Below are 17,076 nucleotides of genomic sequence, written 5' to 3'. Positions count from 1 at the left end.
GAATTAATGATGAACCGCATTATGTTATTGCTTGACTATTTCGGAACAAATATATGATATGTTTGACTGTGTTGGGATGGATAGATAATCTATTAAAAAAGACTTCGTTGCAGCATATAGAAAGTCAGAATATTAACCCACTTAAAGTAATGAATATTAAAATCAATCACAAATCGATCGAGATTAATCCCGGATTCACGAATACCTGATTGCTAGAATCGTGGTTGAGTGGATTGCAAAGTACACAATTGTGTTCGGTCACATACACTTCCATATGGTATACATAATATAATTGAGCCGATATAAAACGTCCATGCGAATACGACTCGGCCATTATTCACGGAAAAGTGAAATCTAGTGAAAAACAATCGGTGCATTTTTCACGTTCGAAAGGAATAGGTTACTACTAGGTGGTACAGAAAATTGCACAATATTCCAGGATAAGTGGCCAATTTAACACCCATGTAAAACGACACCGTCTCGCCGAAGAAAATTCTATGTACCTACGTTGCTTAGCTACAACCAGGGTCTGGACATTATTATACCAGTACTTGTCACATTTTTCATTTATTACTTCAAGTTTTTGTACGTTATTGTTTCATACATTCTCCGCTATGTCGAGAATTATTATGGGCGTGTAGGCAGGCTAATTGGCGCACGTGAGGCTGAACGCAATCAGGCATTATTAACTACTTCTCTCCGAACACTGCTTTATATTGATATACGAATGAACTAACGGGGCTTACAATCGCATTCAGGCTGAAAGGTTCCTCCGAGAAAATTCATCAATACAATGTTATACGGACCACTGAACATATTGTAGGTATAAGGCGAGAACAAGTTAATTGTTACAAAGTCGATATTGTTATAAACCGCTGCTTGACTGTTAAAAAATAAATCAAGTAATGAAATAGTCTATTCATCCTGCGAAGGGCGGGTTACGGTGTCTTACAGTCAAATCGAAATCTCTGACGATTGATGCACATTTTCAAAATTTTTACTACACCTGTACTTACATGGCCAGAAAAACTCATTCAGTTGAAGAGAAATTATATTTCACGTGTTTCTGCAGTTGGTCAAGGCTCTAAGTTTTTCTGTTCTGCAACGGTAAAATGTATATAACGTATATATTTTCTATGAAGTCAAAAAGGTAATTTTGAAATCCAGTTAGTATATTAGTCATCCACTTGTTCGGTGCAACATCAAATATTTCTTCTTGTAATCAAATTGAAATTATAACGGCAATTCTCAGGAAAGTTTGATACGCAATTACCATATGCAGGATATGCGTTTGTTCATCCGTACAATGCGTGTGTATGGCCGCATATGTTTCGGATCAAGCGTAGGTGTTGGTACCTTATATACCAGTTAAATAACAAATAACTATAATTGTGGAGGTAAAAAATGGTCTGGATGTGGGTATAGAAGCAGATACCTGGGGTTGCTCCGTATTTGACGGTGATATTGCGGATCGTGGAGGTGGATTCCTTTGAGTATCGATCGACAAAGAACGAGCGTGAAATTTGTTTCTTGAATGATTCAAAGGAGGGTACAGAGTTTCCTATTGCCTAATCCTGATTAACCGATCAAAATCTGAAGGGAAACGCTTTAACGATCGTGTACGGCCCAAGATTATTAAGCCAACATTTTAATAGCAATTGGCTATTTGCTTATTTTGCCTGTTGAATTTTCATGAAGCAAACTCATTTAAAGTATAAATTACACGGCGCGATCTTGCGCCTTGGATCCGAGAGTTTGGAACGAGCACTTAATCAAAGGTGAAGAATCTCATTTGGGGATACTGACAGTTTCAGTTTTCGGGCTCATTGTCAAACAGGTAGCACCTCACGCGGTGTACACCGTTCTTTCGAAATCTAGTTACAAACGTTGCCTAACCACCTGCAATCGTGCCGCGGTTAATTCCCTCGAAACACGCTCATTGTCCTAAAAGGTACGTGTTCGTTACCCTCGATCGGCGAGCATAAAGGACGAGTAAAATCTGCAGATCCTGGTTTCATTGAAATCAGGATTCTACGTTTCCAACAACGCGAATCCGTCGCGCGGTGTGAGTAACATAATCCATGAATTAATTCAGCGGACGATCTTATTCTACTGGAACGATCTGACCGCATCTTGATTCCACCACCACAGAGACATCCGTGACGAATCAAATTCGTTCTGACTTCTGATTGGCTCTCGGCTGCATACTGTTCGCGTATAATATTCTACACGCAGTGATAATTTGTCACTGTCTCGTGGGCCAGACGCCGCAGACCAAATCGCTTAACATCGTACGGAAATGAAGATTATACGGCGAGAATGGGAAAAACTAGTTGGCATGAAATTCAGTTTAAGAAACGTGCGATCATGTCTCAAGCTCCGTAAACAGTGCAATAACATCTCAATAACGCGACCTGGATTGTGCCTAGTTTTGCCTGACACGAGAACAACCGATCGTCAATATAGGAAGCGATTAACTTGTCTCGCGGAAGCGATCGATTCGAGATAAACAAACTCAACGAAATCTCTTCCCTAGTTTTCTAAACCGCGCAACAGTTTCGCACATCTCAGTTTGACGAATCGCAAATTGCGCAAGGAGTCCCGGCAAAGCGATGCTTCTTCGTCCTGCCGCAGCTCCGGTTCCCCCTATAAAAACGCGAATGACCATACCGGCCTGTCCCAGGAGAGTCCTGTCACAGCTCGAGCCGCTGATGGGTCATGGCTATATGGTCATGCTGGGTGAGCAAACGGCACGTGAAGGGTGGTTCGGGGATGAGAAGAGGCATAGGTATATACGGGGTGGTGAGACCTCGACGAAACGAGGACGTCACGGTGCGGCAGTAAACCCCTACGCGATCAGAGGACCGCTGACGGGGCATCCCGGGGAGCCGTCAACACCTCTGGGGGGAAAGGGGGGTGAAAAAGGGGCGAGGGGGTGAGGGTGTCTCTCCGAGGATCCGTTCTCCACTCCTCCACCTACTCTCATCCGTTTCCCTTTTATCACCCCCTGCTTTTACCAGCCATGAGCATTGAACATTGCTTATCACCGCGTGGAACCTGCGGTTACGAATCTGCTGATCTTTGATGCTAAGCAGGCTTGCGGGGTGCGGCAGTTTTATAAGCTGGCATGAATCTGATTGTGAGCGCGTTGCGTTAACCGATCGTCCACTGCTTGACGCTTTAAATTATGAACCTATAACGAAGTTACACTTTGAGGTACGATGATTGGTTTTTTCTGTTACAATTATACTACACACCGATTTTTGATCATCTTTATCTCGGTTTCGTTATTTAACGAACCTGTATTACGTTCCAACTTGCCAATTGTTTTGCGATAAATACTTTTTCGGACTAGTCTATTTAATGGAGACACATCGTTATCGCAGTTGAAACGAAGAATTTTGTGGAATTTGAATGTGTTTAATGATTTTGTTTCGAAACTGCAACAACTGTAGTGAACGGTAAAAGAAATAGCAATAAAAAAAGAGTTCACACATTTGTAAATACTGTTAAACCTGCGATAATCTTTCTCTGATTTCCGATCACAGCTTGACCATCTATGACGTGAAATAATAACTTTTTCCATTTTCAATAACCTGTTTACCAGAAAGCAATGAATTTCTTCGATGCTTGGTTTTACGTAAACAAAAAAAAAAAAAAACAATTTTTGTTTTCTCCTGTTTCTCTTTCCCCAACAAACAAAGTGCGAAGTGGTTATGGATAGTTTGCAACGAATCGAAGAAAATAAATGTAAAAAGTAAATGCGGTTTATAGTTCTTACCGAAGCGCAACGGAGAAAATTTCTGTAATAACGATGAAAACGAGCAGCAGTACTATAAGTAACGTCACACGAACCACTTTGCAAAGCATTCGAGTTGTATTACGGAGCTAAATGACATACGTTTTTCATCTCTATCCCCGACCCTCCTTACAATGAGTCGGTGTCTTTTCGCACCGGAAACGTATTTCGACCACTTGGCTGACATAGGATATGACCCTCAGCGGTGATTTGAACAATTTGTTAGAGGGATGATTCAGATATTGTTTTCGACATGAGATAAGAATTGCTTCCTGGTGTCGATAATCTCGCCTATGATTGGGTATCCATCCGCATTCTGTTACACGTCGTTACGTCTACCTAAGCCGAAGTGTTGCAGCGCTTCGGGATACGTGCTTCGCGTAAGATCAGTGACCGCTGACTTCTCCAAGTTGGGTGAGAGCGCGTCAGCGTCGATAGGTGAGAAAGGGGGAGGCGTTACGGCCTCACGTCCCCGGAAGTCGGGACGCGAGAATGTCCGGAAACGAGCTGCGGGACGTGCGCCCCGCGTCTCCCCCGCGCGTATCGCGACCCCGCCGACGTTGAACGGGCCCAGAAGGGAAGAGGAAGACGCGGCCCCGGGCGGGAAGCGGGAAACGGGAAGCGGGACTCGCGTTTTCCGGGGGCGGTGCAAGCTCCGCGCGGTGGATGAGGATCGGACGGTCACCAAAAGTTCTCAGGCCCGAGTCTGGCCGCTGCAAGGCGGCGGAACATCGGGAGGCCCGGCACGTATACTTTGAGCCGCGTCCCTTATCTCGGCGTCATCGAGAGAGAGTCTCTCTCTCTCCGTCCCTCTCGTCGTACCGTATCGCCAGCTAGGCATTGTGTGTGCCTACCTATACCTACACCTCTACCTTTTATGTGCCTGCTTTTATGCGCGCGCTTTGGTCACTCGCGTGTGATTTACCGTCGGCGGATGCGTCCGGGTGGTTTATGGCTCCTCCTCGTTTCTTGAGGAGAGAAAGAGAGAGAGAGAGAGAGAGAGAGAGAGAGAGAGAAAGAGTGCTTTCAACATCGGTGCACTACAAGGTGCAACGCGCCGCTCCTATGCAACGTCGAGGCCTCCGGAAATAAGCTTCTCTTTGTCCAAATCCTATAAAATAAAGGGAGAAAAAACGCGGGATATTGCGAAAGGCAGCGGCCCTCGTCGATAACCGAGTGCCAAGGGCCGAGAGAAAATTATGTCGAAACTGGAGCCGTAACATTAGGAGCTTTGTACGGTAGCGCCGGGCTACGGCCCCCACGGGACCGGCTCCGGCATTCGGTCCTCCTGCACGTCCCTCCTTCATATCGACTTACGCGTACGGGTCCGAGAGCCCAGAAAAACGAACGGACGCCATTCCCCCAGGTGATCGGGGTGGTGTGCAGGCGGGCAGCGGTGGCGGCAGTGGCGGCGAAGTCGAGCCTCCGCAACCGCCGCCGAAGACGGAGAGAAGTCTTAATTAAATTAGTCCGAGCGGCGATGGTGCGCATTACAATTTTCCATCCCGTCTCCGCTGGAGGAAAAACGGGGGTGAGAATCATGTACCTTCTGAGGGACGGAAGGGAGGGAGGGAGGAAACGGTGGAGAGTGCAGATCAAAAGTTTACCTATAATTTACATTACGATTACACTACGCGGAGAATTTTTTTCTTTGACGGGAAACTTTTTACCGATATCTAATTAGGTAGATATATACCTAAGCGTTTTATGAGGTGTAGCGACGTCTCAATTCCGTCCGGAAGTTGGGCTGAGTCGTTCTGTATCTATGTAACTCGATGAAGTTCGAGGAAAAAAAGTCCGAGAAGGAGAATAAAACAAAGATGAGAGAAAGTAAAACAAAAAGAAGTTAGAAAAAAAAACGTGCTAGGCGCGAAGAAAGGGGGATGGATTTTGTTCGCTTGCTTTGGGATCGGGAACGGGGCTGACGGTAATCTCGTCATAGTCGGCTACTGAATTATTGATGCTTGGCACTCAACGCCCTCGTTTGTCCGTGGCGTTACCAGCACACGGCCAACGACGGCCGCCTCCACCTCCACTTCCACCTCCACCTCCACCCCCGCATCACCTTATACAACACGCGAACGGTATCCCGAAGCTAGAGACGCGGCCGGTCCGCGCCCGGCGGAACGGAAATACGGAGGTATGCGGAGAGGGCGATACGCGTATGTGAAAAGGAAACGGGACCACCTCTCCGGCTGATCCCGAGGGACCCTCGAGCCGCCGCCCAATTTCAACCAATTTTACCGAAAGTTCGGCTTAATTTTATTTTCACGCGTCTGGAGCTGTGCCTACACACGATATAGGAGCTACGCCGGCCGGTCGGCCGTTTCTAAGATCCCAGGGGATGAGACCCCTGGAACAAGAGGAACGCTTGAGGAAAAGAAGGAGCGAAGGACGAACAACCTTTTCGCTTTTATCTTTGCGCAATCAGCACCGGAAGGTCCGAGCTCTAATCACACCCCGGGACGCCGGTCTTCGGATTCGCCCCCTCGAACCCGCGGCGCAATTGCAGCAGCGGTCCACGTCGATGATTTCGCACTGCAGAAGGGGATTTCGGGAAGGGTGGAGTGGGAATGCCCGCTGCGGCTGAAACCGCGTAAAAAGTAAAAAGAAGAAAGAAAAAAAAAAAAAAAACAAAGCACTGCGAGCGACGTATAAATAAATAGAAATGCACCGCACCGAGCTTTTCATCCCTTACATAGTCGGTTCTTCCCTCTCTCTTTTCCACCGCGGTATATGTATGGCACATGTGTGCCCGATCAGCACCGGCCAGCTCGGCTCCGATAACCCGATTAAGGGTCGGCTTTATCCTGCAGGCGCGGCTTTTTAGTATCAACGATTTTCACAGATTTTCACAGCCTACGAGGGGGCGCGCACTGTGCAATTCCCAAGGGTGCTTTTCAATCAGCCACTAACCCGCGCCGTGTGCAGGGGCACCTAGGAATTCACGTCGAAACAACCATACCCAGCGATATAACAGCTACTCGTGCAGGTGGCGCGTATGTCCTCTGGCTAAGTTCCACTTTTAACGTGCTGAATTCCGCTCAGGTTTCGAGGTCTAAGAATCGGTCGTCCGCAGGCGCAGAGTTCGCTCGAAATGATCATGCAAGAGTTTTTCAAACTGTTCCTCTTCCACCATCTTTTGTCCAGGTACATAAACGCTAATTGTTTTGACGCACGCCTGTTATTGCGGTCCTGCATCTGCATACCATCCCTTCCATCTCAAAGTCCTGGGAAATTGGCGTGAAGTAAAAGTTCGCCCGGCAATTGTGCAAAGGCGTGCAAATACCCGGTGGGTGATTCGTGCGTGACCCGGGGCCGTTGTGAGCTACGGTAAAACGGTGTAACAACCGCCGTTTCACGGTTGTAAGTAACGCTTGGAAATATAGAACGAAAGAAGGCTCTTCGGCGGCGGAGCTCGCGCGATGAACTCGATTAAACTCGAGTCTAATTGCCTCTCGGTGAGCTGAGCTACTGCAGCCGGAGGTGAGGACCCGAAGCCTGGTTATTTATCCTTAGAATGGCCTGCAATTATCTCCGGAGATCTCAATTTACGGAAATGAAAAGACCCACCGCTGATGCCGGATCCCGTCAAAGTTTACGGCTCACGGTCCTCCAGGATCCCTGCGTCCAACCCTTCCGCGCCCCTTTTTCCCAACTTCTTTCCCCTTCGAGAACAGCCTTCTCTCTCTCTCTCTCTCACTATCTCTCTCTTTCACTCGGAAGCGAAAGCACCTAGCGTCTGCTGAATCCTTGAAGGGTAAGTAGCGCCGATGATTACCCCGCCGGGACAGTGCGGGACACGAGATTCGCGTTACCAGACGTTTACGCCCCACGAAGAACCCGCGTTGCCACTCAGCCCCGCGCGATTCTTCCACTGCACCAGACCTTCTTCTTCTTCTTCTTCTAGTTCTAATCCCGTTCGAGGCTTTACGACACTTCGCGTCATTTTTCGCCGGTTGAATCGTTGACGGTGTCTCGTCGCAGGATTTCAGAGACCGCAGCAGAGCGGCAACAAACTCGGTGTCGCTTTACAGTCGTTAAGCGTCGTAATAGCAGACCAATAAAAAGGCCATCTTCTTGTTTTTAACCCCTTCGGCTTAAACGGCGCGTTTAATTGTACTACCTCATTTTTTCCCGCGTTAAGAAGAAACCGCCCCTTGGTGGGTCGTTCCGCTGCGACGTGCCCTTTCTCCCCGAAGAAGATGATCGTATTTCGCGCAGCTCCTGAATCTGCGATCGTTCCCAAGAGCCGATAGGTATACAAGCTATAGCTTCGACCACCAGTCGAAGGAATTCGAACCAAGGATTCAAAAATGTCCCCACGATTGATCGTCTGGAGTTTATTTTTGTGCTGCTCATGCAGTGCTCGTGCAGTGAGTTGGTATAACGTATAACCTACCTACAGAGAAGCGTGTCGTGCTGGAATTGGAAAGTTTTTTTCTCCGTCTGCGCAGCGGCAGTGCGTTATTCATCCTCAGTCGAAAGCAACCATTCTTCTGCAACGTGTACTCCAACAGTCCTGGCTCTATTTAACGTAAGCAAATTTGACGGTCGTACCGTATCAATAGATCTTCAAGGTATACCAACGCGTATCCGGTGAAATTTATACCTTTCGAAAACGGCCGCGTACCACAAACGTTAAACGTACCTAGGTAGGTGCTTCGGTATACGTCATGTCAAAACGTTGCGTTCCAACTTTCTCGAATCTATCGTCGCAGCGGAAACGCAGGTTCTACGCATTCGGGATCTATATAATGAACCCTGCAAAGCGTCGCATGGATTCGAAGTCCAATCTCCAACGGAAGTTCGATTTCTTCGTTAGCTGATCAGCTTAAGTACTGCAGCTGTGCGGGATTTTAATTAGTAGCCTGGGTAACCCGCTAATTGATAACTTGAAGGAGTTCCGCAGTTTCGCAGGCCTGCAAGGGCGTGGTCGATGCAACTGCAATGGGTTCACGGCTCGATATTCTCTGAATGCTTGCGTGTTTGGCGATAAGGATTCGCACTCCGATCGCGGTATAATGCATGCGAATTTACTTGCGGATAACCGCGGACGGCCTCCATAACACCATGGACCACACCGCCCACGCAGATTTACGGCGTGACTCCCGCCATCAAACCGTCGGACACGCCCGCCACGCCTCGAACCACCGGACAATGTGTTTATGCAGATTACATCTGCCGACCTGCGCACAGTCATTTTACACGCCATATGCACATCGACGCTCCAACAAACGCAACGAAATCAAAACAGTAGCAGCGCAGACTAGATTGTTGAAATTTATTGAGAAGTTTTCTGCTGTCTCTTCTTTCTTCCCAATTGTTGTAAAATGTTTTAGGCGTATTGACCAAGATATGGGAGTAAGATTTGTGCAGATGGACATTCTTGGACGGAGATTTTATTATCCTCGCATTATCCGTAGGAAATAATTAGTGGCGATCAGCAAAATTCTGATGTATACGATACGTGTATCGTGTTATATGTAGCCGCATCTTTACCACAATGTGTAGTTGTTAAGAACGCAGGTGCGGCCGCTGTCGAGGGAAAAAACTTTACACCGAGGTCGTGATTCTCCATTATACAATTAAGGTCAAACGCTTGAACACTGTTCAGGGAATACAAATTCTATGGGGTATACGGCGGAATATAATAGGTACAGACGTATGGTTTGAAATATCTAATTCCAAATGATTCGTTTTTACATATTTTAAACATAATTATACAATCTGCAGCTACAGCATCTGTCTACGTATACCTACAAAAAGGTTCTGAACATGCGATGACACACAAAAACTCTTATAATTTTGTACACGAAGAGGTGTCTGTGCCCAGAGGTTCGGACAATAGTAATTTGTGTATCAATTATGTAATTAGCAATTCAATTGTTATTCGACATTGTCAATAACGAGCTCATAGTATGATTAAGTGTTGAAGCATATCCAACATCTGTACAAAACATTTTCTGACCATGTGTTTCAATTCAACTGTAACGAAGCCGATTTTTAAACTAATTATGTAAATTAATTTATATTACCTGAGATCCACGAAGCAGTATCAATCTCTTACAATAATCAGGTACATTGTACCTGTGAGAGTATTCTGTTCTGAAATATTGCCAAATATTGTACGATAAATTTTGATCGATGGTTGGACTGATCGCTAAGTGAAATCCAGATGGTGGGTACGATTCATCGTGCATGTGTAGACGTTTGTGAGGGGTGTATTAAAATTTCAACTAGCCTAACAACAATGTTCTTTCGATTCTGCAGCATCCTCGAGCTTCGTAAAGAGAAGAGCAGAGACGCGGCGAGGTCGCGGCGAGGAAAGGAAAACCACGAGTTCTACGAGTTGGCAAAAATGCTTCCGCTCCCAGCGGCCATTACCTCCCAGCTGGACAAGGCGTCCATCATCAGACTCACAATCTCCTACCTCAAACTCCGAGATTTCTCGGGGCACGGGGATCCTCCATGGAGCCGGGACGGTCCGGCGCCGAACAAGTCCATCAAAGGTAAGATAAACTCGATTCCAAACGCGGCCCTTCCGCCTTGTGTACCGCATAAAACTCGGGAAAATTACCACTCCCGTGTCAAAGCGACATCATGTAGGTATGTTCCTACCGCGAGCGGTTCGCCTAGAATTTGAAGCGAACCCCACAGGAGTTGGAGCAATGCGGAGCGGGTCCGTAACAGAATTAGGCCGGGACAAGGGATGAGCGAGCGGTTGAGTGGCGGCCGCAATGATGGAATGGAATAGAAGGATTCCCTTGATTGTCCCCGTCCCCCATGTCCGACTGTCTGCCCGTCAAATCAAACGACTTGGTCTTCTTCTTTCCGCTCTGTGTTCAGTGCGAGCTGAGTACAGCCTTTATTTTTCTCTTCCTCTCTTATCCTGTTTTTCTCAACCCCAGGACGGGGGCGGAGGCACTAAACTAAACCGAGTTATCCCAGCTCCAGCAGTCGCAGAATCGAACGTTATTTATTGTTCGTGTAGTCAGCTCACGGGTCTTGTATTATAGGTCGAGATCTTGCCCTCGCGGAGGGCAATTGGCCAGAATTAAGGAACCCTTTCAGCCGTCGAATACGTTCAGGTTCTGCCTTAACCGTATCCGGTCTGCAATCATCTTCCTGCACCAGCGCAGCCAGCGTGGCTCGAAAGAGAGAAATAGAGGGCGAGACCTGGGGCGGGGGTGGAGGCGGGGGCAGTGAAAAAGTCTATAGGTAGTTCGATTTTACACGCGATTAATGACCCGAGGCTGGGTTCAATTTATCACGTTGGTTAAGATTGGTGTAGGAAGTCGAGCCTTTCAAACCGTTTGATAGACTCAATTATTTTTTAACCATCACGAATTCAATCCTTCTGATCACCGATGCGGCCTCTTAGGTACCCGAAGGAATTGACTCGAGGCTGACAATAAGTGTAGGTATAACTCGCTTTGTTTTACAGCGTATGAAACAACGCAATCGAAGAGTCACCGGGAATGTCGATCGATCGCTTTCAATAATTTATCCATTGAAAAGAATTCGATGCTAATGAAATCCGTGACATTTCATAATGGCTGACGACGCGACGCTCGAGCGACGACAGGTAGATACCTACTATTGTTCCACTCTTAAGTCCCTGACGACGCGCAATATAAGTAATTTGCTTTCGACGAAGCCGCACTCACCGAATGCCTATTATAATTTCACGCATATTGCTCACTTGTTCAATGTAACGCTCATTTCTTGGCATTTGACAACTGCGGCGACGCGGACGCGTCTGACTTTGACAAGTCTTCGTTTTCGCTCCGTTGACTCCGTTCACAGCATCTTTCGAACTCTCGTATCTGCCAGTGATGTAGGCTGATGGATCGCCACCCGGGGTTTGCGGAGGGTTGTTGGTTGTCGCAGGGTTGGATCGGCGCGACGTCACCGACACGATTCGATACAACCTTTAAGCTATGGCGGAAAAACAAACAGAACCGCACAGGCGGGTGGACGGAATGACTGACGTAACTCCGTTAACCGCGATCCACGACGTCAAAAACTGCGTCTCGTCAACTCTGATGCGCTTATCGCCGGACACGTGCCGATCCTAAGCCGAACTGATCGAGATCCGTTATACTCGATCGGCAATTCTGGATCCGGGCTCCGATCTTTGGAATCGAATCACTCGACTTAGTCTCTCGCCTGTAATCGTATTAACTTGGCAGACAGTCAATCGCGGAGAAAGGGACGGGCGTCACGCGTCTCTCGTTCGAGATGCAACATTTGATGCTGCTGTATTGATGATACAGATATTGACTCATGGTGGTTGGTCTGAAAGTCGCGCTTGGTGTCATTAAAGCGACCATAAGCGATGAGCTCGACGACTGCGAGTCGCTTCGCGCTTTCTTATCATTTCTACAAAAACATTATCTTATGGTTTTGGCACAGGATGTGACGAACCGTCATTGCAGACTTCACTCGCGCCACACTTGTACCTACATTTTTATATGGAGTCCAATTTATGGCAGTCAAGCTTACCCGGTGACAGCCATATACGTTAACCTGATCGTTCCATGTGGCGGGAGACAATAGGATTATATACTTGTGAACCATATTACTGACATCTAATTTAGGAAGCCGCATGACTAATAGAGCTCTAAAGCGATCGCCGCAGCTTGTGCCTTATACCTAGATGGGACGGTGAATCGGTAATGCATCCACTCTTCACGATCGCGAGTATCGGAACATGAATGAGTTCATGTGTATTTATGGAATGCTTAATCACGCGATACGACTTTTTAAAAATGACGGCGCATTAAGATCGCAATAGTCTGAGGCTAACTTCAAACTATACTTACGCAATTTAAATTCAATGACTAAGCCAGTGAAAAAAAATCGGTCGAATTTTGTAGTTAAAAATATTAATTATATGTAATATTGGTAAAACAAAACTTTCCAACAAATTCATTCCATTCTGTCAAAACTATCCAATTCTTGTGTACCAGAAAATTTAGAGAGAAGTATTTACTCTTTCGAAAAAAATCAATTTGTAAACAAACTTCTCGTTGGACACAGTGTTTTGTCGTAAGCACCATAATTAATCAAATAATTGTTTCAAAATTGAAAAAAAAATTTCATTGAATAAAATATACTTATAAATACGAAATCTTGATTTCAATTCAGTAAATTTAATGTAATAATACTCGTTTCGTGGTATCATAAAAATATTGAAGTACCTTCTGGTAGATTTGACTGAATTGCTTCACACTGCAGTTTACTAAATCTATTTGGTAGATAAAGATCAGTTACATTTACAAAATCATGAGAGCTACTAATTGATTACCGCCAAAAAATTATAATATAAATTTTACATCCCGAATTCACAAAATCTTTTATCGAAGTGGGGAAATAATCTCTGTACTCTTTAATATTAGGTCAAGTTAGAATTACTAGAACATTGTCACACTTCTTTCTGTAACATATGCTGCAAGCTCTTATGGGTTAGCCCCCAGAGCTAAATATATGAATCTATCTATCTATCTACTCTGTCGAAAATCTTTTTTCACAAGAGATGTAAAGAAGTGAGTATTTATTAGAAGCGACTCCATCACTCCAGGCGTCTGTCTAGTAGAGTCAGCAGAACGAAATCATTCGTGGTCTAATACCATTGGATCAGATGGTCAATTCAGAGTGTAAAAGAAATGTACTAAATCCTGAGCAAAATTCATTGAATATAAATAAGATTTAGACGATGAAACCCGTACAGCTGTGAAGATTCTCCGAGTTTAACACCATGCACGTCTGCGGGGAATTCGATTCCTTGGGTTTTATGCGTATGCTAATTCTTCACGATGCTCGATTGATTTCGAATTGAATTCGGCGTTGTATTTTCTTCCCAGCAGTTCTAGCCAGCCGGCTATCAGCCCACAGTCGGATAGTTGTATAAAATAGAATTCCCCGGCATGAACACACGTCTTTTGGAATTCGCGCAGTTACTCTAGGACCCTCGCACCCCGGAGAAGTCGAGTTCGTGGCGCCGTGAACATCGCTGAAATAGATAGATTCTGTCCCTTGATATTGTATGTAATACATACACCTATACATACGCCTTGTACATGACCATACATAGGAACAGAGCCACATACCTACCCGGCAATACACAATGACGCAACACAGCGCCTGGAGAGGGTAAGAGATTCATAGATACATAGTAATCGAGTATTGTTGCGGACAATCGGCCGACGCGATCGGTCTTCTTCATTTTCTAGCTTCATTTAACAGAAATTGGGTGCGTCACCATGACGGCCAATTCGGCGTTCGAGCATGCGACCTACGACCTGAGAAATATTTTTAATTACTACAGATGCCAATCTTGCGAGCAGGTACGCGAAATTACGCAGCAGACCTCAGCTGCTGCACCATTTTTTCTGCCTCGGCGTCAAGTTGGTATTTTCTCGCTACCTTTCCCGTGCTCGAAAGCAAAGCATGATGAGCCGCAATTTCTTCCCTAGGTGAAGGGGGGACCCTCGTATTTGCGGAGAGTTTTGAGGGGCGTGGCGGTCCGAATGCTTCGCATGATTCTATAATGCGGCATGCGTGTGTGGGCACAACTGCCGTACGTGTAGTCGAGGCCCAACGCCCACGACCGAACCCACATGTAAATCTAATCACAGCATCCCCCGCGAGCCCTTGTACAGCGGTTCGCCTCCGCGCCACCGCCCCCCTGTAACTAAACTAACGAAATCGAGTTAGACGCCTCCAGCCACAACTCGACGTCGAACTAAATCTACTGCATATCTTCTACCCTCGTAGACGCCGCTCCTGAAACCGGATTTCCAAACTTAACGACGCAAATTGGGTTTCGAATTCCGAAATACGCCGCTCTAGAAATTTCCACCGAGGTCTATTTAAATCGCTGTTTTCTATTTCACCGAGGTCGGGCATAAATCGCTACGAGCGACGAGTGTCTTATATTTTGTTTGTACAACACATTCTGCCGAGGGTTTTACAGATAATGCTTATAATTCAATTGTAAGTAATGCATCTTAATGCATGGATCGTGTGATTTCTTCGGATAATTCGAAGTATATCTTAATATCTATAACCCTCTACAGCTTCATCTCTCGAATCGATATATCGAATGAGCAAAAAAGTGACCGCGGTTTGCGAGACAGATCCAAAACATGGCGTGCACACATTAAGCCAGCTCGCATGTATGCCGAAAGGTCCGGAGTGGCCGAGGAGGCATGAACCTAATTGCGGTGCAATTTATATACCACAAGCTTGTTTCCATTAGCACCGGTTCTTACGTTAACTTTCTTGCCTTCCGAAGGACGGAACAAGTGACGGACTGCTCCTGCGTGCGTGACGATTGATCAGGAGCAAATTTCTTGCGGCGATTTTAAGATCGTCGGAGATTCACTTGACCACTGGCGATGGGCCCGTGCCGCAAGGTGATGTTCGGGAACGCGTTATGCCATTACAAGCACTCTCGGCTGCAACAGCAATTTGTGAGTGAGCCACGAGGTGTACAATATCCGCGGTTTGCAGACGGAGACGTGACGGCACGCGTCTACATCTCCTTCGCCTTCGCAGACCTTCGCAGACGTGAACGGATTCCCATTTTCCTCATGTCCCAGCTAATTCACCGATTGCCACTGCACGTACAGTCTTTCGATATGGGAAATTCGATGGCGCCTGCGGTGGAACCTGGTGCACAACCATGCACGCAGAGGGAAGACACGCGGGCGAGAAGTGAAGCGGAGCGAGTCAGCGGGGACCAGAAAACCTCGAAGGGAGTTTAAACCAGTGTTTAACGTAGTTGGAGGCTAGTTAGTGGCGAGGGGTTCTCGGCGAGACCGAGGGTTAAAAAAGCGGTGCTCAGCCGGAGATGAGTTCGAAACAATCGCGACGGTTTCGCCAAGATCCATCGGGGTTTTGCCGTGCTAATTGTGAGCTTGCAAACAGAAGTGAAAGGAAAATTTGAAAACTTGTTTCGCACTACAAGACAGCAAGATTCTATGAGAAATCATGGAGCGAGTTTTTCGTGGTAAAACATCTCGCTGGTTGAGAGCCACTGCCACCCCTCAGCGACTCACCGGCCTAATGAAATACTGGGATTAACTAAACACACCTGACTAATTAAGCAGCGCTTAACTAGATCAGCGTCACCAATACCCTAATCAACGCCTCGTTAGCATCATCCTATTTGCTCTCACGAATGTATACCATGCGGTGATTTTAAATCGAGGCTCTTCTATTGACACAACGATCTGGCAGCTGGAGGTTCATTCTCATACATTCCGTTCCACGAAATTTTTCGTAAATAATCACGATCCATTGCAGGTACCGATATTTGATAATTGCTCCAAATCCCGCGTGTAAGGTATTATAAGGTTCATGGACGATTGAACTCGCTCTCGCGGATTACCAAGCAATTCCGCGATGACTGCACGGTTTCGCTTCTTTTCAATGGAGTGACATAAAAAAAAAAAGAAAAAAAAGAATTGAACAAAACGGACAAAATTTTCGAGGACAACAATTACGGATGAGAAAAAGCTGAGGAACCCTCCGAATCGGAACAGAGTCTGATTTTCTTTGGAGCCACGCGACGTACCTACGTGTTTCGCTCAGATTTTGCAATGATTCCTGTAACACGGTGTTGGGTACAGATCAGTTGATGTAGTCGGAAGGTATTCCTCAGGCCACCGGAATGCAAGCAAGAAGTGGACATTAGGACTCTCTAGGTGTCGCCCGATTACACGGGATGTATACAAAATATGTGTGTGACTCGGCGCTAAGTGGCGTAACAGGGTTTTAATTTAGTCTTTGGCGGTAGAAAAGGTGCGTCTGTATAATACGCACACGTACGCGACTCGTGTCGCTACCGGAGTTTATACCGGCTCATTGTGAGGTCCGTTTGGCTTGCGTTGGATACAGGTATGGAGGAATGGAGCTATGGGGAATTCGAGGTGGCTTGGTTCTCCAAATGCCAAGTGCTGTCCACATACGGAAAAGACGACGGTACCAACTGTGCTGAGGAAATATCGAGCGCTGGCATTCACCGTCTTTCCAATTAACTACGGCCATTATCTCCGCCCTCGCGTGTATTTGTAATATGAGCCGCTGTTCACCAAACCAGGGTCGGAGAGATCGCATAATGAATGGAAGGCGAGTAGGTATTCAGATGAGTAGGTATCCAGGTATCCATAAATAGGCGAAGCCTTGACACGAGTACAAGCATTGGAAGCCTGCCGAAGACGCGACACTTGATGCAAATTCGAGTGTTACGCGCAATAGATTCACAC

General features: G+C 46.4%; 1 protein-coding gene across 4 annotated transcripts in view; it reads left to right on the top strand.

Moving 5' to 3' along the window:
* LOC124408565 (protein trachealess) overlaps positions 1-17,076 on the top strand; it is a 163,840-nt gene that overhangs the window by 131,780 nt on the left and 14,984 nt on the right. For all 4 annotated transcript variants that reach the window (XM_046885589.1, XM_046885588.1, XM_046885591.1 and 1 more), the window contains one exon: positions 10,073-10,311. In XM_046885589.1, coding sequence (XP_046741545.1) covers positions 10,073-10,311 — 239 coding nt within the window. The remainder of the gene's footprint in view (positions 1-10,072; positions 10,312-17,076) is intronic.

The sequence above is a fragment of the Diprion similis genome, chromosome 8 (assembly GCF_021155765.1).
Source record: "Diprion similis isolate iyDipSimi1 chromosome 8, iyDipSimi1.1, whole genome shotgun sequence".
Classification (NCBI taxonomy): Eukaryota; Metazoa; Arthropoda; class Insecta; order Hymenoptera; family Diprionidae; genus Diprion; species Diprion similis.
This window is presented reverse-complemented; position numbering and strand designations above follow the sequence as displayed.